The sequence below is a fragment of the Peromyscus maniculatus genome, chromosome 7 (genome assembly GCF_049852395.1).
Source record: "Peromyscus maniculatus bairdii isolate BWxNUB_F1_BW_parent chromosome 7, HU_Pman_BW_mat_3.1, whole genome shotgun sequence".
NCBI lineage: Eukaryota > Metazoa > Chordata > Mammalia > Rodentia > Cricetidae > Peromyscus > Peromyscus maniculatus.
This window is the reverse complement of record NC_134858.1, coordinates 113,312,947-113,334,558: the sequence shown is the minus strand read 5'-3', so window position 1 is coordinate 113,334,558 and position 21,612 is coordinate 113,312,947. Positions and strand designations below refer to the sequence as shown.

Below are 21,612 nucleotides of genomic sequence, written 5' to 3'. Positions count from 1 at the left end.
ATGCATACTTGGTACCCAGCTTTCTCTGCTCTTATACAGTCCAGAGCCCTAAGCAGGGAAGGATAAGGCCTATTTTCAAGCCTGGTTTTCCCACATCAATGAAGGCGGTTAAGACAATACCCTGAGTCTCATGCCACAAGAGTGAGCTCACCCCTGACACTGCCTGGAGCACTGAGGCCTAAAGGGCCAGAGACCTAGCATAGAGCCAAACGCCACTGGAAGGGGAAAAAAGTCAATGTCATGATGCCCAACTATATTCTACTATACTCTTTGGTGCCTAGCCCGATAGTCATCGGAGAGGCTTCATCCAGCAACTGATGGAAACAGATGCTGAGCACCACAGGCAAACATTAGGCTGAGCTTGGGGAATCCTACTGAAGGGGGGGGGGAGGATTGCAGGAGCCAGAGGGGTCAAGGACCACAAGAAAACCCACAGAAACAACTATTCTGGGCTCATAGGGCTCACAGAGTCTGAACCAACAACCCAGGGAGCCTGCATGGGACTGACCTAGGCCTTCTGCATATGTGACAGTTGTGTAGCTTAGTCTATTTGTGGAGTTCCTAACAGGGGGAGAAGGGGCTGTCTCCAATTCTTTTGCCGGCTTCTGGGACCCTACTCCTACTGGGTTGCCTTGCCAGCCTTAATACAAGGGAGGTGCTTAGTCTTACTATAACATGATATGCCTTGTTTTGTGGGTATCCATGGGAAGCCTGCCCTTTTGTGAATAGACACAGAGGAGAAGTGGATGGGGATGAGGAGGCAGAGGAGAAATGGGAGAGGGACTGGGAGGAGAGGAGGGAGAAAAACTGCAGTCAGGATGTAAGATAGATAGATAGATAGATAGATAGATAGATAGATAGATAGATAGATAGATAGATAGATAGATAAAAAGACACTTCCCCACCAACGGTATCACAGGCCAGTCTGCTGTAGGTGATTTCTCACTTTGACTTTCTTCCCAGGTCATTCTAGATTATGAAAGTGAACAGTTAAAACTCATCGTCACACCATGAACCACACAGACACTGTTACACAATTTCGGACACCTTAGGAAGTTGGGTAACATATCAATTCTGCAAATCCAGAAACGAGGATCAGAGAGGTTGATTAACCTGCCTAGAGAGCACACAGCTCAGGTAACGGATTCAGGACCACTGTTCAGACTATGACTCATTACAGTGCAGCTTCCCTTCCCACTAAGCCCGGTGGCCTCTCTCCACAGGGAGGGGAGACTCACCCACAGGACGCCAGAAGAACAATTAGGTGGGAACTGACGTGCTGTATTGAACACTTCTGGGCAAGGCCGTCATCATCTTTCCGCTGGACAATTACTTTCTGAAATTCTCTTTTGTTGTGCCATCAACTTGAAAAATAAGGACACTAGCTAGCATTACAAAACTCAATTTTTCATAGATTTTCTTTCTCCTCCATCACTACTTCATACAAATTAGGCACTGAAATAAAACCGGGTAATGGTGTAATAGAGCATTCCATGGTGAAAATGCACACGAAGGAGGTATGCTGCCTGCATGGTTGGTTTTTTTTTTTTTTTTTTTTTTTTTTTGGTTCAAGTCACATCTGAAAGAACAGCTATAGTATAAAAAACCAATTAAGTCTGAGCTGATTCTAAAAGTCAATACACAATATGCGGCGATAACAAAGCACAACACCCACAGTGCTGAGCTGGAAAGACCTCGCTTGTTGAGAACTATGAACAGAGTCCTTCAAGTTACATTTCACAGACAAAAATAACAATGCGGAAATCCGAGATTTCCCAATACTATGGTTAAGTTACCAATATGTTCTAGTGTTTTTTTGGAGACAGAGTCTCATGTAGCTCAGGCTGTAACTGAAGTTGACCTTTGAACTCTTCTGATGGTTCTGCCTCTACTTCCTGAGTGCTTGGGACCACAAGCATGATTTCTGGGGGTGCTGGGATTGAGTCTAGTGCTAGGTAAGCATCCCACCAACTGAGCTACATCCCCAGTCCACAGAATGCATTTCAATACCTAACAATGGCTTTGCTAACCCCAGGTGACTTAGAGAGTTGCCATACTTAGCATTGAGAAGCTTCCAAATGCTGAACTGCTTAGCCTTGCCCCTAGAAACTAAAGCACTAACAGATGCAAATATAAAGGTCTGGGGCCAGCAAGATAACCCAGCATGTACAGGTGCTTGCTGCCAACACTGAGGACTGAGCTCCATCCCGAGGACCCAGAGAACAGCAGCAGAGAACTGGCTCTCCTAACCTGTCTTTTTTCCCTGTACACATGCACCACGGCATGTGCACATGAAAGAAAGAAGAAAGAGAATACATGTGATTTTAGCAGCATTTTTAGGCATGTTTCTTATGTTTGTTTAATCACGTGTCCTAACAATATGCACATAAAGAATATTATGGCATGAGGGTGTTGAGAATGCTTGAATTTCCCTGGTAAAGATATTTCTAACTAAACACTTCTCTGCGTTATGTATCACTGGTCAAACAATGGCCTTATGGGTAAAGCTCAAGTAAAATTTTAGTTGTGTAACAAAATTATAGCATTTTAGGGTTTTGTGTTTTAAGATAGGGTCTTGGGGTTGGGGATTTAGCTCAGTGGTAGAGTGCTTGCCTAGCAAGGCTCTGGGTTTGGTCCTCAGCTCTGAAAAAAAAAAAAGAGAGACAAAAATAACAAAGATGGAGTCTTACGATGTAGACCACACTGGTTTCATACTCAGGACAGTCTTTCTGCCTCAGCCTCCTGAGCACTGGGGTTATAGGTGTGAGGCACCACATGTGGCTGTGAAGAACACCGTCATCCAAGCATTATGTTCATTGCCATCTCAATCATAGCAACTGTGACCACTAAGAGGAGACCTTCAACAAAGTTGAGTTCGTTGGCCTTCCCTCATAGAAGGTGGGGCTATGGAGGGTCATTGGAACCTCAGATGATTCAGTCATATGTAGCTCTGCCCTAGATGTAAGGTCAGGGGTGCCAGAGTGTGTAGACGGTGGAAGGTTAACCAGAGGGGTTAACTGTGTCAGCTTGTGTGAGCCCTCCAGCATAACAGCTGTTACCATCTTAACCAGAGCGCTGATGGAGACAGCTCCACAAAATGCTGGAAGTCTGCCCTGTGTTGGGTTAACTTTTCCTGGGATACCTGGGCAAACATCAATAACAGACCAGTACAACGATCCCATTCAAGTCTAGCCTGTTGATTCAGTGGGCTTATTGGCTTGATTTATATGTAAAACAAAAGTGAGGGGTTGCTCTAGGAATGTGAATGAGGGGTCACTGATGAGAGCACTGATGAACCCCAAACAGCTGTGTCACTGAAAAAGCCCACCAGGCAGAGATGATGACTTCCCCACAGCTGCACAGGCAGAGTTCTCCCCTTCGGTTTCATTTTCTGATTCTCTGTCACCTCTTGGGACTGTCATTCTGATGACACCACATGTAGCTTGGACAAAATTGCACAGAGCTGAGAGGGAAGAGAAGGAGAGGTGAAGTAGCAGGAATCTCAGGTTTCTCTCTAATGACAATTTACCCTCCCTTCTTCAATGGGGAAGGTCCACCGGCTGCCTGATCTTTAAAAACCTTGGTGGGCTTATGTGACAAGCCCCTGACTCCCCAGTAGAGTGGACCACCATTTATCCTTGCCTCCATCCTCCTCAGAGAGGGCCTTGGAAGGTTCAAGGGTATGTGACTCATCTGAGTCACCTTGAGAACTTCAAGGTGACCCTCCCTCTCCATCCAGCCTCAGAGGCCATCACCTCAGCATTGACAGGGCTATCAGGTGACCTCCTCCATGAGGAGGTGGTCCACAACTCTGTATTAGCTACTTTTCTTAGTACTGTGACAAAATAGCTAACCACAGCAACTTAAGAAAGGAAGGAAGGAAGGAAGGAAGGGAGGGAGGGAGGGAGGGAGAGAGAGAGGGAGGGAGGGAGGGAGGAAGGAAGGAAGGAAGGGCGGGCATATTTGGGCACACAGTTTGACGTTATCCCCCATGGTGGAGAAGGCACGGCATCAGGAGTGTGGGGCAGCTGGTCACACTGCATCCAGGCAGGAAACAGAAATGAATGCCAATGCTCAGCTTTTTCTCCTTCTTGTACAGTCCCAAACTGTATAGCCCAGGGAATGGTGCCACTACATCCAAGGTGGGTCTTCCCACCTCAATTAACCCAATCTAGAAACCCCTTCAATTAACCCAATCTAGAAACCCCTTCACAAATACACCCAGATTTCCATGCTGATTCTAAATCTCATCAATTTGACAGTGAAGATGAATGCTGTGTGTCCGTAGGACACCATACCATAGAAACCAAATGAGAGTGACTTGATCTCAGGTAATGGGATATAGAATGGAGGCTCTCTCTCTCTCTCTCTCTCTCTCTCTCTCTCTCTCTCTCTCTCTCTCTCTCTCTCCCTCTCTCTCTCTCCCCCCCCTCCTTTCCCTGCTTTGTCACTTTATTCTACAAGTGAAGGTGTTCTGTTGACTTATTGACACTTCTTCCCCCCCTCTTGTCCTTGGCCTCACAGATAACCTTTCAAGACACAGTAGACTCTCTTTGCACTCTTGACCAATTGTGGTTTTGCCCTTTAGGCCTGGTGTGTTGTGGTGAAGGGAAAATAGAATTATTTAGAAAGCTCTGCCTCAAGGCAGCCGCCTGCCTTATGAAGCTATCATCTTGCTTGAAAGGGCCCATTTTGACTGCCGCAGTCTACAGTACTCGCCTTTCTCTTTGTTTTCTACCTACAAAAGACCATAATCTCTCAGAGGCCAAGCGGTGAGTTGCATGCAGAGAGCTGCAGGGACCCAGAGAGGGTGCAGAAGAAGCATGTCATAAGTCTGAACGTGTCCTATGCATGGAAATGCTATCAAATTGGATCATAGTGGGATTCAACCACTCTGCAAATAAACTAAGAACTGAATTATAGTCTCCAGTAAGTGAAGTTCATAGGTGTAAGCTGTGTCTCCACAGAGCCTTTCAACTCACTCACAGTGGGCAGAGGACATGCATCATAGTGAGCCACCCCATTCCTGCCTCTCGGTGGTACTGCTGATGGATAGAGGGGAAGTGAAGACTGCCAAGGAGAGGCTGGAGAGATGGCTCAGAGGTTGAGAATACTTACTGTTCTAGAAGACCCCAGTCTGGCTCCTATAACCTCATAGGGCTGCTCACAACTACCTGTTATCTCAGCTCCAGAGGACTAGACATCTACACTAATGTGCACACACCTACGCACAGACACATATGGACACCTACACTCCTGTGCACACACTTACACACAGACAAAATGGACACCTACACTCATGTGCACACACCTTCACACAGACACATACATACATAAAAACAAATCCTTAAAAATGAAAAAACTGTATGATAGAAAATCTTGGTACCATCCTTCCCCCAAGGCAGAAATTGGGTGCACGTCCAGTGCCATGTTACAAGAAGAATGCTGGCATTTCCCCTCAACCTGGTCATAGAATGTTATCAGTTACTTCAAATCAAGGGCTGTAATTATATATGCAAACATTTACATAAAATGTTGCTTCATTTTAATGTGCCTTCTATGGACCTCTCTTATCTGAAAAAAATATAAATTAACTGTCTAGGATATAGGAAAGAATGGAGAAGAACACAAGGAAATGGCAGAGTGATGTCAGAGCAGCAGATGTGGATCACCATTAATTCTTCCTCAGCTGGACTTGTGAGCAACAGCCTGACACTGTGTCCAATCCCAGCCTTCCGGGGGCTGAACCACCAGAACAAGAAATGGTAATTCACGTTTGAACAACACACAGCCAAGGAGTGTGCCAAGTAGTGTCATCTTGTTCATAAAAAAGAGCATCACGCTGAACTCCTAGGAGAGGGCTCCTTGATTTCTTTCCCAGGGAAATCTGCTTTAGCAACCGTGGGAGGCAGGGCCTGAAAACAGGTGGCATCAGAGGCAGGATGATCCTGGGTTCCTTCAAGTCACCAGAGGTGAAAGACCTTCCCAGCTACTCCTGGAGAGGTGCCACCTCCGCCATCCTAACTGTCAGGAAAAAAATATTCTCCTTGGTTTTTGTTTCTTTGTTTATTTGTTTGTTTTTCTGCTGTGTTCTTTCTGGGTATGGCCTCAGTTCTGAGCAGGAAGAATCCTCCAAGTTAGCCTTTTTTCTCTATCAAGGTAAGGCACATGCCCTTAATCCCAGTACTCCTCTTGGGAGGTAGAATCAGGCAGCGTCGGATCTCTGTGAGTTCAAGGCTAGCCTGGTCAACAGAGAAAGTTCCAGGACAGCCAGGGCTGCTATAGTAGAGAAACCCTGTCTCAGGGGGAAAAAAAAATGTCAAAACTCAAAAGTCTCCTACGTCATAGAGTGCATTTGTTATTTGCTTGATTGAGAGGATGTAGTCCAATGAAGCCATGTTTAAAACCTGCTCCCCAAAGAGATGCATACTTAGTTATTTATCCAACTCAATACTGTAAACATTTGCACAATGAACAGAGGGGGAAGCACTTGTCTGAGGTGGTGAAGACTTGGGGATGGGTAGCTAGGAACTTTGGAGTAAGCCCCAAAGGCGTAAACACAGCTGCTCCAAGAGTTCCTAAGTGTCTTAATTAAGTTTTTATTGCCGTGAAGAGACACCATGACCATGGCAATTCTTATTAATGAAAACATTTCATTGAGGGGGCTCGCTTACAGTTTTAAAGGTTCAGTCTATTATCATCATGATGGAGAACATGGTGATGTGAAGGAAGATGTGGTGCTAGAGCTGAGAGCACTACATCTTGACTTAGAAGCAACAGGAAGTTGAATGACATCACACTGAGGAAAGCTTAAGCAAAAGAGTCTTCAAAGCCCGACCCCACAGTGACACACTTCCTCCAACAAGGCCACACCTCCTAATAGTGCCACTCCCTTTGGGGGCCATTTTCTTTCAAAGCATCACATTCTATTCCCTGGCCCCCAAAGGCTTATAGCCATATCATAATGCAAAAATACATTCAGTCCAACTTCAAAAGTCCCCATAGTTAATTATAGTCTCAAACTTATTTCAAAATCCCAAGATGCTTCTGAGATGCATGGCAATCTCTGAACTGTAACCACCTGTAAAAATCAAAATCAGAAAGCAGATCACATACTTCCAAAATATTATCCAGGCGGTGGTGGTGCATGCCTTTAATCCCAGCACTCGGGAGGCAGAGGCAGGCGGATCTCTGCGAGTTCGAGGCCAGCCTGGTCTCCAAAGCGAGTTCCAGGAAAGACACAAATCTATACAGAGAAACCCTGTCTTGCAAAACCTATATATATATATATTATGGCATAGGATATACATTACCATTCCTAAACTCAGGGAGCATAGTGAAGGGAGCATAGTGAAGAAATACTGGACCAAAACCCAGCCAGGCAAACTCTAAACTCTGCACCTGCATGTCTGATATCAAAACACTCTTCCAATCCCCAACTCCTTTCATTTTTGTTGACTGTAACACACTTCTTTCTCCAGGGCTGGTTCTATTCACTGTTTGCATCTCTCCTTGGCAGGTATCCCACAACTCTAGCATCTCTAGTATTTTGGGTTCTCCAAGGAAATTCAGGCTTTAGCTTCAAAGATTTAAAAAAAAAAATGACCCCTCTAGGCCTCCATTCAGGCACACCCTGACACATGCCTGGCCTCAGCAGCTGTCCTTAGTCATCAAGGAAGGTTCTATAACCCCTTTCTTCTGTCCTTAACTCTAAAGCCAGAATCACAGGGCCAAAACTACCAAATTCTGCTGCTTGCTGAGGCTGAAACATGGTCCTCTCATTCAGTTACATCTCCACCAATTTTCTGTCTTTCACTGACTAAACTCAGTTTTCCTGAAACTTGCTCTTTAGATCAGGCTGGCCTCAAACTCAGAGATCTGCCAGCCTCTGCTTTCCCATTTCTGGGATTAAAGATGTGCCCCACCACACACAGCTCTAAGCTTTTCTTTAGTTCCCTTTCACAAGCTGGAAACTTAGCTGGGTGGGATCTTTCCCTGAGGCCATCACTCTATTAATTCCATTTCTTAATCTTTTTATCTGCTTGAACACAGGATTTAGTTCCATTTCATTACCTGGTCCTCTTTTTCCCCTCAAAATTTACATTTTGTAATTTACTCTGCTCAGCTTGCTCCTCTTCATTGTAAATCTTCATTAGAGTTACCACTAATATCCACATGACAGAGTCTATACTAGGCTTTTTTGAAATTTCTTATGCCAATGGAATTAATCCAAAACCCTTCACTTTAACCTCAGGCAGACTCTTTGGGCAAGGGCAATGGGCAGCCACTCTCTTTATCAAAAATATCACAAGAATGATTTCTAGGCAACATACTAAAATTCTTCTCTGAAACCTCTTGAGCCAGCTCCTGACATTTCAAATCATTATCAGCACCATTGTCTAACATGCTCCTTCTAGTATGCCCCATTAAACAGTGCGTAAAGCATTCCACTGCTTTCCTAACCCAAAGTACCAAAGTCCATACTACTCCAAACAAAAACATGGTCAGTCCTATCACAGCAACACCTTAGTCCCTGGAGTCAACTTCTATCTTAGTTAAGGTTTACTGTTGCTGTGAAAAGACACTGTGATCATGGAGTCACCTTCATGCATTCATTCAATCTACAGCCTCTGAGCTCCCTGGAGCTACACTGTGTGGAAAAGCCATTCTTTATATGGTTTCCTTAATCACCTTCCACATCCATGAGGTAGGCATGTTGTCCCTGGAGCCTCCCACTGTACTGGTGAAGTTCAGCCAGAAACCTTGCCTCATTCTCTGCTCATAGCACCAGTACTGCCCTACCAGCCCCTTACTGTTTTCCTAAGAGCAATATGACCAGTGAAAAGTGACCAGGGGCCAGTCAGTGAGATGGTTCAGCAGATAATGGCACTTACAACCAAGTCTGATGGTCTGAGTTTTATATCCAGGATGCACATGGTGGAAGGAGAGAACTGACCCCTGAAAGTCATTCTCGGACCTCCATCTGTGCCCCCACATTTCATGTGCACATACTCACATGCTTATGGATGCATGCACACACACAAATAAATAAATAAATAAATAAATAAATAAATAAATAAATAAATAAATAAATGTGTGGAAAGAAAGAATGAAAAGTGGCCAAGGTGACCACTTGTCAAAAAGCTAAATACTTGCAGTCACTGGATTTCTAGGAATTGGTCACTCTAGGCAGCCTTTCAACTCTATCTTATAACTTAAAACATTGTTAATCTTTCTCCAGAATGGCAGGGCTTCCTTCCCAGATTGCTGTCTAAGTTTTTAATTAATTTTCACCCAGTTGTTTCCCTCTGTCTTGTTTATAATAACGGATGCTGAAAGGGCATCAATGTTTAGTCCTGAGAATTAATTAGAACACATTTCAGAATGCAATGGAAGGCCATTGTTTTGAACAATAGAAATGACATTTATGTCTATGAGAGAAGGTATAACCAGGGCAGATGAATACAGCTGGTGAGGCTGACTTGAAATGAAAGAGAAAAACATCCCACACAGAATAAAACCCTCAGCCCCAAACCTTCCCCTCCAAACATTTCTAATTTTTTTTGGCACCAATGGTAGGAACTCACTTCAGGAAATACAAATTAGTAGAAAGAACTAAGAGACATCCACACTCCACCTAATCATAGCCATGATTCTGAGTCTCCAGGCAGATCTCCTTTTCAACTGCAGTTGCACGTATGTAAGTGGGTTATTCCTTCTCAACAGACTGCACTTATTAAACCTACTATTTTGCAATCTACTAAAATTTATATATCTCAACATTTGCATTTTTCAACAGAGTCCCTAGTGCTAAATATTTAATGCCTGCCAACATTTTACTATTACTATTGAGTGGAAGAAAAGATAATCACTTTAAATTTTAATGAAAAAGTTCAAAAACAAACTATAAGAAATATTTGAGAACTTTTGAGCAAGATCCACAAAAGCCTAAAATATCAAAACTCTGCAAAATTACCCCATAATATATCCCATTAGTACTATTTAAAATAATCAGCAAATGGAAGCATGCATTTTAACTATCTTGTTCTAAAGCTTAATGAAATTAATGGAAAAAATGAGGAGCTGAATATGAGACATTTAATAAGATGCTTGATTGTCTCATAATAAGCCTGATGGAGGGGATGATTTTTGTGCCAGTTTCTTCTAGAACTTCAGGATAAGTTTTAGGAGTGTGTTACGGGGGGTGGGCAGGGAAGTCGGGGAGAGGGCAAGCGGATCCACATGCAGAGAAATCAGGGCAATGAACACATTTCTATACGCAGAAAGGTGAGCTGATGGCTGATGTTTTCTTACTGTGAATGCCAGGATCCAGGGGTCTGCAGAAGACAGACAGGACATCTCCCATGAACAGCTACAAGGGGTACAGGAGTTAAAATTCTATGATAGAAGGGCTTCTCAGAGAGGTGAGGGGGAAGGGAGAGGGAGACAGACAGACAGAACACTGAAGCCCCCAGATGCAGCTGTTCAGAGAGCCAGCTGAAGTTGCTGATGTAGCCTGCTGCAGACTTCTGCCATGAGAGATGCTTACTTGCTATAATTCAAGAAGCAACCACCCTGGAGGCCCCGGCCCTTGTAGCTATGCTCTATAGAGAAGAGATGAGGGAAAAGAAGCTGGGGAGATGCTTCAGTGGGGAAACATGCTCACTGTGCAAGCCTAAAGACGGGAATTCAAATCTCCAGCACTGTATGAAATGCTGCCCAGCATTTCACCAAGCATTAGGGACAGGGTGAAGAGGTGTGGATGGGTAGAGACAGGGTCACTGCAGATTAGTGGCTGTGGATCTAGCTCCAGATTCAGTAAGAAACCCTATCTCAAGGGAATAAGGGGGAGAGTGATAGATGTCTGTAGTATTCCTGATCCAAGGTCAAAGCCAAGAGCTCCCAGCAGGCAGTAGAAGTCAGGTACTGGTTATCATGAATGGTAGCATTGCTATGGTCCATTGCAGCTCCCCTGATAAACAGAGCCCACCAAGCCTCTGTATATAATCATGAGAATCTTAGCAAAAGCAGTTAGAGAGAGTGAGTGTGTGCGGAGAACAGGCCACTGGTAGGTGTCTGTATTTCTCTTAATCTTCCCCAGAAGTCTGAGGCCAGACTCGTTACATCCAGGATGCTGGACCCCAGGGTCTAGCTGCTCTGCCCAAGGAGAACTGAAGAGAACTGGTCCTCAGCTGTGGCTGCCTTGAAACTCTCAGGCGCATGTCCCAAACAGACAGGGAACAGTTACAAATCCCTGCATTCCTGAACTGTCATAAAATGTCCACATCACAAAGGAGAGACTGTGAAGGGCAGTGGGAGGACAAGGGCCCCCTTAACTGTGATGCCAGCAAAGCCGTGTGTTCAAGACAACAAGAGGTTGGAAAATTAGTGTTCTTAGTCACTGGCTTTGACTGTTTGTCTTATTTACTTCTTTTTCAATTACTCATCTGTTTTAAAATCAGGTACCCTAGTTTTTGTTTGTTTGTTTTGCGTTGTTTTGTGTTTTTTTTCTTTTAACTTTGTGTTTGTTTGACAGGGGGTCTTATATAGCCCATGTTGGCCTTGAACTCCTTACATGGCTGAAAATGACCTTGAATCCTGGATTCTCTTGCTTCCATCTCCTAAGTGCTGGGATTACGGGCTGGAGCCAACACATCAGCCTGCTGTGCTATTTTGTGTCACTGGGAAGTCGGAAATGAAATGTTCAAAAATAATTAGAGGGTCAAGTTCAGCAAAGTCAGCTGAGAGGATCTCCTGAGTGCTCGGTGGCTGGTGCTGTGATTCACCCGTCACAGTGTGTGCAGATTGCACCCAGCTGCTTCCTTATAAGAGAAGAGCACAGCCAGCTCCTAAGACTCCGCAAGACAAAGGATCTTGAGGCATTCCCACTGGAAGATTAACTCTCTTGGTCCTTTGCCACAGATCTTCTTAAGTCTTCATGATTTGTAATCATTCCCCCCAAATTAGATGCATTCCAATAGTTTATACTCTACCATAGCTTGGTTAAGTCACTGTATGTGAACTTGGGTTTTCAAAATCACGTCTATTGTTTGATGTGTAAAGACTTAGACTTTTTTCCTGTTGTGAATAACTTCAAGCAGAAAAAAAAGGAAATACATGTTCAAATCTTAAATGTAACAACAAATGAGGATAAATAATGCCCAAGGAACTATGCATATTACCTGAAGCCATCTACTGCTGCCTCTCTGTTGTTGGAGGGCTTCTCTCCAGGTTCCCCAAGCCCCGCAGTCCCACAATCCACTTATAAAAAAATCACTCAGACGCTTATATCACTTATAAACTGTATGGCCGTGGCAGGCTTCTTGCTAACTGTTCTTTTATCTTAAATTAACCCATTTTTATAAATCTATACCTTGCCTCGTAGCTGGTGGCTTACCAGAGTCTTTACATGCTGCTTGTCCTGGCAGTGGCTGCAGTGTCTCCCTCCTCAGCCTTCTGCTTCCCAGAATTCTCCTCTCTCCTTGTCCCACCTACTTCCTGCCTGGCAACCTACTTCCTGCCTGGTCACTGGCCATAAGTGTTTTATTTATATAGAGCAATATCCACAGCACCTCTCCTTTTCCTCATGAAATAGGGTCTCACATAACTCAGGCCAACCTTAAACTCACACTGCAGCTTAAGATAACCTTGAACTTCTGATCTCCCCACTCTAGCTAGAATTATAGTTATGAGCCACCACACCTTGTTTTTTGTGGTGCTGGGGATCAAACCCAGGGCTTCACATGTGCCAGGCAAGTGCTCTACCAGCTGAGCTGCAGCCTCAGACCCCATCGCTATCCCACTCACTCATTTCACCAAGCAAGTGTTCTTTGAATGTACATTCCTTCTATGCACCTGCATTTTGCTAGGTGCTGGGAATGCAATCCATATAACTGATCCATATCCTCAGGCTTCAGGAAGGATCACAGAGGAAAGAAAAGGGGAGAAACAGTTAGAAACACTTTGAAGAGATCTATATATGACCAGGGTGATGCAGCACTTACTTAATTACTCACATCCGCTCTGAGCAGCGGTAAAACTCTGGAGGCTAGCATCAGCAATAACTCCCCTATGCAGAGTTACACAGATCAAGTTGTTCTTGGAAAATCACCTTCCCAACAGTCGTTCTTTGAGTTCATTCTTCTGCTGTGCTCCAATGTATGAAGAAACTTCTCAGCCCCACTGAAAACCCAGACAACAAAGACCTCTAGTGGTTTCCAAGTGTGTACTGACATCGACAGCACTCACTAGAGTGTCCAGAAGCATGGGGGAGCATTGCAGAGTCCCCAGGAGCATAGTGGGGAGCACTGCAGAGTGACCAGGAGCATGGAGGAGCACTGCAGAGTGCCCAGGAGAATGAGTGAGCACTGAAAAGTGCCCAGGAGCACAGGGGAGCACTACAGAGTGTCCAGGAGAATGAGTGAGCACTGAAAAGTGCCCAGGAGCACAGGGGAGCACTGAAGAGTGCCCAGGAGCACAGGGGAGCACTACAGAGTGTCCAGGAGCATGGGGGAGCACTACAGAGTGCCCTGGAGCAGGGCTGGGGGCGGGGGGGGCATGACTGAGCAATTACCAACCTGAGTTGGTTCTCCTAACTCTCAGCAGTTACTCCCTTGGCTTCACCTGCAGCTTCTGAACATTAGATGTCTCCATGTGCAAAGCCTACTACTGCCACACCCTCTCCGTGTTTTTCCTGATTGTCACAAGAATCTTCAGCAGTAGCTAATTTTATTCCTCTTTGCCAATTAAGAAACTGAGTTTAAGCTAGGAGATGGCTCAGTCAGCAAGGTGCTGGCAATACAAGTGGGAATTTGATCCCCAGAACCTACGTAAAATAGTATCAGAAATGGGGAGGTGGAGACAGGAAAATCCCTGGGACTTTCTGGCCAGTCTAGCCAATTGGCGAGTTCCAGGCCAATATCCAACTCTGGGTCAAAATAAGGTAGAGAGCCGCAAAGAGAAAAGGCATCCAAAGTTGACCTCTGACCTCCACATGCCTGCATCCACACAGGCACACACATGCACAGAGAAACTGAGGCTCACAGGTCTTAAGCCGTATATCCAGAGACATGGAATCAGAACAGACTGTGGGCCAGAGAATTCTCTATGTCTTCTTCTCTTCCCTCTATTCCTTCAGTTACCCTGGAGAGGAGTTATGGCCTTCCGGAGCCTGCCTCCTCCCAGAGCACTTCCCTAAACTTGAACCCATCTACCATGATCAAGAGAAGTAATATCTGTGAGCCACCCTGAGAGGACTACTACAGAGATGTCCTGCCCCTCAGCACCAACTTGTCTGCCTTGCTCAGCAACCAGAAGTTTCTCCCACAGGAGCAACATCCACTGCCTACCCTGTCTCCACACATTGCCTCCCGCTCCAAAACTGCTACTCCCAATGAAATGAGAGTCTCATCCCAGGGTCCTCTCTGGTGCCCTTCCTGTGGTCCTTGAGAGGCAGGCAAGGGATGCCTCTCCAGGTGATCTGCTCACTTTAGTGCCCTGAAGAGTCAGAAGTTAGCTGCTAGGATATGAATGTTGAACTAGAACCCTGGGGTGGACACGCAGAGTAACCATGTGCACTCATAATAGCTTCCTTCCTACCAACTTACTAATAGACTTAGAAAAGATGATCCTGACATCTTGGCAGAGCAAGGGCAGAATCATTTGCCACATGGTGGCTTTTGCCCAGGTTGGGTTTCATTCAAAGGAGGTCTAACCCATACCCCACAGGACACATGCACACCAGGATAGCTATGAATGCACCCCAAAACAAAATGGATTGCAAAGTTACTTAAAATATTGATAGTGCTTTTGGCAAAAATTAGAAACTGGACTTAACAGTGCTCCCAGCAACGTTGCTATGAATGTGGCCCAGCATCACCAAAATGTGGACTACCCCTGAGCCAAGGCTGGAGAGGTGGCTCAGTAGTTAAGAGCACTGGCTGCTCCTCCAGAAACATGGGATGATTCCCAGGACCACATGGCACTTTAAAACCAACCACCTGAAATCTCAAGACGGGATCTGACTCTCTTCTGTCCTCTGGAGGCACCAGGCATACATGTAAGTAAAACACTCGAACACAGCAATTAAAATAAAATTTAAAGGGGAAGACACACAAAGTGAAGGAATCTCTCTCTCTCTCTCTCTCTCTCTCTCTCTCTCTCTCCTCTCTCTCTCTCTCTCTCTCTCTCTCTCTCTCTCTCTCACACACACACACACACACACACACACACACACACACACACGGGGGCGGGGGGGGGGGGAACTATACTGAAGTATTGTTATCAAGGTTTAAATTTCATTCCAATATCTCTGTCTACAGGCCTTAGCCCAGCACAGGCAAGTGGCATTTCGCAAAATAGAAAACATTGCCACCCGTCACTCTCAGACAGGAGTCAGATTTCCATTGCAAACATATTTTCAACAATAATCAAATGTAATCACACAGCACTCTATGGGTGGTGTTGTTACTATTTCAATAGGAAGAACTATAATTTGAGTAAAAACCATCTTTTATTGCTAATAAAAATGCAATGGAGTTGAATATAATTAATACCCCAACTTTTCCTGGATGTGAGACATCTAGACCATAGTATCTATCAAAATGTGAAGAAGAGGTAAGAAATCTTTATCTGCACTAGGATTCCTTACGGCCTTTTGCCATGATGGACAGATCTGTAACATACCGTGAGCAAGAGAGTTGAAGACGACATGAACACCATTCAGTGTATTTATCAAATGTCACTCTGCACTATTGCCTCATAAATACTTAAGGATGTGAGAAGTCTGACAGGCAGATCTTATACCTGTTAAAGATGCCGTAACAAGCTTATTGTGCAACCCAGGGCCATTAACCACATTTCATCATTTTATCAGCTGCTCTGGGACAGTCAGACAGACTGAGAGTTAAGCCTGCTGGTCTCTCGGGAATTCAGATTTAAAATTAAAGGGGCTAAGGATGTGGTGATAGAGTGCTTGCCTAGCATGCACAAAGTCCCGAGTTTGATCTCCAGCATCACATGAAATTATGGTGGCACTGCAGATTCATAATCTGAGGACCCGGGAAGCAGAAGGTGAAGAATAAGAATTTCAAGGTCATCCTTAGCTACCTAAGAATTTGTGGTCAGCCTGAGCTACCCAAAAAAATGAAGATGGAGAGTTACCTCTTAGTTGGCAAAATGCTTGCCTTGCAAGAGTGAGGAGGACCTACGTTCACTCCCCAGAACCTATATAAAATATAGTATATAGACAGACATATGTAAAACACTATATACATGGGTGTGATGGCACATGCTGTGATCCCAGAGCTCGGGAGCTGGAAACTAGAGAGTCTCTTGGGCTTGCAGGCCAGCTGAGTCTATTTAGAGTATTGTAAGATAATGTGAAAGAGGATGTCTCAGAAAACAAGGTGGATAGCTCCACAGGAGCAAACGACACCCTCAAGACCAATTTCTGGCCTCCCCATCCACACTCATGTATATGTCCATCTGGATATAAGTGCACCTGCATGTGCACACACCTGTTAATATGTTTGAGTACTCGAGAGATTGCACATGCGCATGTGCACACACACACACACACACACACACACACACACACACACACACCCCAAGTCATTTGTAAAGTGTATGGAGGTAGTTGTGTTAGGCACTCACCTTGGAGCAGCAAACGGCAGTGGATGAATTAAACAAGGTTTCTCTCTGCATCAGAGTCCTTGCCTGGCTAACTACTGAACAAAATACCCAACTCTGAAAGTGGCTGGTCCTCCGGGTCCCCTGGCACGGTTACCTGACTACACAAAGAACAGAAGCCCAAGGGGCGTTTTTCAACTCCAATGAGGCCTCATTAAGCCCTGCTCAGTGCCTTCCCAAAGGGTCTCATACAAAGAGGAGTTACTCCTGCAGGAGGACTCCTAAAAGGTCAACAACTAACCAGTGAGTGAGAATCTGAACAACAGTGACCTTTCAAAGGGGAGACAGATGCCTGGGGAGGCACAACATTAGGGGGTCTAGCCTGAAGTCTTGCACGAATTAGAACATGCTTATATCTCTGTAGGTCAGTGTTGACAGGCTAGGGGCATTTTATCACATTTGCAAAGTAGTCTCAGATCCTCCCCTGGAAAAAGTTAGGAAATACTCTTGTGAAGATATAGAACCAGGTGATACTGAGTTACAGACTTCTCTACGGCTCATCTTTAAACAACTAAGACTGCAGTTTTATGGTCCCAAGCACATGGGGTTGTGTGTGGGCTGCTGGTCTGTTTTTAGAGTGGAGGATGGAGGTAGCACACTGGGGCTGAGCACTTCTTGTCCCAAAGCAGAAGCTGCACTGTCAGACTTTCTGGGAAAGTGCTGGCACCCTGTCGGGGTTCACTCAGCACGGTGAGCGCCAAGCGGATGCCTTCAGTAGCTCAGTATTCCATGCCCCACCCCCAAAAGTGTCCCTCTGAGTTCCCTGAACTTTAAAAAGTTAACTCTAGAATCAACAGAAAAGATCTAGAAAAACGCAAAAAAAAAAAAAAAAAAAAATCGACGAAGGTCTGGACTTCTAACAGGCTGCTTAAGGAGGAGGAAATCGCCTGTTTGCTGTCTTCTGGGTCAACCAGCTAGCAGCAACGGGGACCCTGAAGCCCAGAGAGATGCATGCGGTAGTTACCTTGGCTGGCGCCCTGGCAGTCGCAGGCGTGGCTCATCGCTGCTCCTGGCTTCTCTGCTGGGGCTGCAGTGGGGACTTGCTCTGGATCGCGCAGGTGGAGACAGAAACAGCTAGGGACCAGGACAAGCCTGCCACTGCTCTGCCCTGCCACCCAGGCTGCAGTGCCCGCCTCCTGGGACAGCCTGAGGCTCTCTAAGAAGACATAGCTTGAGCCAGGGCCAGCGTCCCTCCGCCCCTTCTGGAAGGTGGGGACTAGGGGCCAGGGACCTGTCACTGGGGCAGGCAGAGAAACCCATCAGCCTCAGGGGAAGGGAGAGGCAGCAAGGCAGTGGGCCAGGTCCTGGTGGCCCCTCCCACCGTCCACCCCGTCTTCTTTCCCTTCCTCCCACCCCATTCCCCTGTTTTTGTTTGTTAGTTTGTTTGCTTGCTTGCTTGCTTGCTTTGAGTCAGAGTCTGACTTGGCCTGGCCCTGGAACTCACTATGCAGCTCAGGCTGGCCTTAAACTCGCAGCAATCCTCCTGCCGCCGCCTCCCACTGACTGCAGGAGTACAATAGCAACAGCTCTCTGGTGTAACTGCCTTGCAGTGTCTGATCTGGACACCCAAGTCCCAAGGTAAATATGATACTGCTTGTTCTTGGTGCATTCTGGGAACCTATTTTAAGGCAGCTGCAGAGCCCATTCTTTCCGGACCGTCCTGACATTTAGGAGTTGTACAAGTGAACCGTTTTTTCCTTCCCTGACTTCAACCTTTTGCTGCTACAATGTCCCGAGTTTGGGACAGGCACAGTGGCCAGCAGTGTGTTCCAGATAGGGACTGTCTTCGCTGCCTCTCTCCTTGCTGGACAACAGACTGACAGAAGCAACAGAGGGGAGGCAGGGTTTACTTAGGCTCACGGTTCCAGGAGGGTACAGGTCTGTCCTGGAGGGGGAGGGAGAGGACAGCAGGAGCGTGAGGCAGCTGGTCACACTGTGTGCAGAGTCAGGAAGAGAAAAGGAACGGAACGAAGGCTGCTGCTCAACTAGCTTTCTCCTTCTTATTCAGTCCAAGACCACAGCCCCCGGGATGGCGCTGCCCACATTCAGGGTGGGTCTTTCCTCCTGGGTTAAACGTCTCTGGAAACACCCTCAGACACACCTGGAAATATGTCTCCTAGTTAATACTACATCTAGTTAGGCAGACATGGAGATGAGCCACCACAGAAGTGAAGGGACAAAGTGACAGTGTCTTCCTTAGGGTTCCTATTGCTATGAAGAGACTGTGACCACAGCAACTCTGATAAAGGAAAACATTTCATTGGGGTGGCTTATAGTTCAGAGGTTTAAGTCCATTATCATCATGGCGGGAAGCAAGGCAGCGTGTAGGCAGACGTGGTACTAGAGAAGGAGCTGAGAGTTCTACATCTTGACTCACAAGCAACAAGAAGTGGACTGTCACACTGGTGTGGCTTGAGCATAGAGGAGACCTCAAAGCCCACCCCACAGTGACACACTTCCTCCAACAAGGCCACACCTCCCAATAGTGCCACTCCCTTTGGGGGCCATTTTCTTTCAAACCACTAGACAGATTACAAAGATGTAATATTCACCCGGTCTTTAGATGAAATTTTGCTCTACAGAGTCTGCCTCTAAGCTCTTGAAGTTTCATCCTTGCCTTGTTCTGTCTGTGGATTTAATTTTAATCAGTGGTTACTTTTATTTTCATTTCTTAGTCATTCCTCCAACAAGCATTTTGTTTAAAGTTGAATTCTCCTTGAAGCTTTTTAACTCAGACTGTGGGTGTGATAGGAAGCATCAGCTAATGTCACTTCAAGGCCTTCTGTGGCAGCTACATGTGGAGCTACACTGGTAAGTCAGTCTCAAATGGGCGAAGACAAAAGTCTGCTTCGACTGGGAGCCCAGTGTCGTTCCCTGTGAAATGTCACATCCTCCATCCTTCAGCAAGTGCTGCTACTGTCGGGGAGTGCAGTCTTGTACACCCAGGAAGGCTGACGGCATCTAATACACCACATCCACATGGTGTGGGAAATGTTAAAGTAAGGTTTTAGGGAGATTCTGTGTGTTTCTCGGATCGTCGCCCCTCTATGGTTATATTGAGTTTCACTATAAAGAAAGGATTCAGTTTGCTAATAGAGGCATGCATAAGAATTTCTGGAGTTAAAATTGATAACTCCATTGAAAAAACTACTGAGGAGGGCCTGAGGTGTAGCTCAGGTTGCTAGGTTATTAGCTAATGTGCAAGAAACCTTGGGTTTGATCTAGCAGCCAACACAGCTTAAATTTGGGGATGAGAGGCAGGTGGATCAGAAGTTCAAGGTTGTCCTAGATTATACAGAGAGTTGGGGAACCAGTCTGGACAACATGAGACCCTGTCTGCATATGACATCACATGGAAAAAAACAAATGCCACTCACTAGTCAGGGCATTTGAGAGAAGATATTGATATATTAAAAGGGATTGGCACTAAACATGATTCCTGGAGCCAGCAGGCAATAGAGACAATTGTTTATTCAAATAATGTTTAGGCATTCAATTTGCTTAAAAAAAGAAAGAAAATAAAAACACTTAAAAACTGTTTAATATTTATTTTTCTTAATTATGTGTGTGCATGTGTGGGAGGGCTTATGAGCATGTGAGTTCAGGTGCCTGTGGAGGATGGGATGTCAGATCTCCTGGAGTTGGAGTTACAGGTAGTTGTAAACCACTTGACAGGTAGTTGTAAACCACTTGCTGAGACTATAACTGAGCTTCTCTTGAAGAGAATGCATGCTTTTAACCTCTGAGCCATGTTTCCAGCCCCTAAAAACAAAACAAAATCCACTTTTATTATGATATGTATGGAGCTCCAGAATAAGACCTCCCACCCCCACCCATTGAGTGTCTTTTCCTGGGATATGAGCAAATGTTCGTTCACCCCAGGAAGGTCACTGGTGACAGAGTAAAGAAATGATTCCCAACAAGTCTAGATCAGTAGCCAATTAATTTATTGTGTTTTACAGGAATATGAATGTGAGGTTACTTTCAGGAGCCTGGGGGTTGAAAAATGGTCACATCACTGAAAAGTTCACCCCAGCATGAATAACTCACAAAAGCTGCACCCCTGAGACTTCCTGCAGACTTGCAGGTAGCACAGCTCTCGTGGGAGTGTCTCCACTCCCCAGCAGATGCAGTGCCTCTATAACCTTGAGGAGGGGCCTTGTGAACTGTATAAGTTTCAGGATCTTCCTGAGTCTTTGTAAGTTGGCTTATTTCATGACCCTTAACAGAATGTTTCAATCTAGAGCAAATAACAACACAGTACCACCATTGGCCATGACCTGTAAGAGTGGATCTTTCAGCAGGGAAGCCCATGAGTTAAGTAACAAGATGGCGTCTTAGATACTATGGTAGAATCATGTGCAGTTCAGCAAAGTCAGATTGACTGAGCTGGCAGCTACCAGTCATCAGAATGATTTAGGAATAAACTCTCAAACTAACCAAGAGTTCTTTGTTCAGTATCATTATTCCCATCTAATGAATTCCATTGCTCAGCCAAGAGGCTCTCTGAATCAAAAAGTGATCACTAAAGAGAGGGAAAATGTCCTAGCAGAACACTGTCCTGGACAAGTTCAGATATGTCTGTTTCTAGTTTACTGAGTAAAGCAGGTCATGCAGTCAAACATGACAGGCACAATTGGAAGATAATGATATTTTTCCCTCAGAGAAAATTTTATAATCACCTAGGAGACACACCTCTTAGAGTTTTCTGAAGGGGTTTCCAGAGAAACAACCTACCCTGAATGTACATGTTTGTGAATAAGAATGTAGTCTACCCTCCAGGCCATCTGGGAGAGGAAAGAATGGGAAAACTCTGAAGGAAGAAATGAGAAGAGTATATTAATTATAGTTCTGCCTGCTGAGACAAAATACTCAACACAGAGCAACCTCAAGAAGGAGTTTATTTGGCTCACAGTTTGAGGT

The 21,612-nt window shown here is 45.3% G+C and overlaps 1 protein-coding gene across 2 annotated transcripts in view; it reads right to left on the bottom strand.

Annotated features, from left to right (window-relative positions):
* Positions 1-17,868, bottom strand: part of Gadl1 (glutamate decarboxylase like 1) — a 175,793-nt gene extending 157,925 nt beyond the window's left edge. The window contains exon 1 of one of the 2 annotated variants that reach the window (XM_042281898.2): positions 17,654-17,868. In XM_042281898.2, coding sequence (XP_042137832.1) covers positions 17,654-17,690 — 37 coding nt within the window. In that variant the 5' untranslated portion in view covers positions 17,691-17,868. Of the gene's footprint in view, positions 1-16,653; positions 16,730-17,653 lie in introns of those variants that run through there. The other variant, XM_006970253.4, reaches the window with a different exon arrangement.
* Between the last annotated feature and the right edge of the window lie 3,744 nt (positions 17,869-21,612).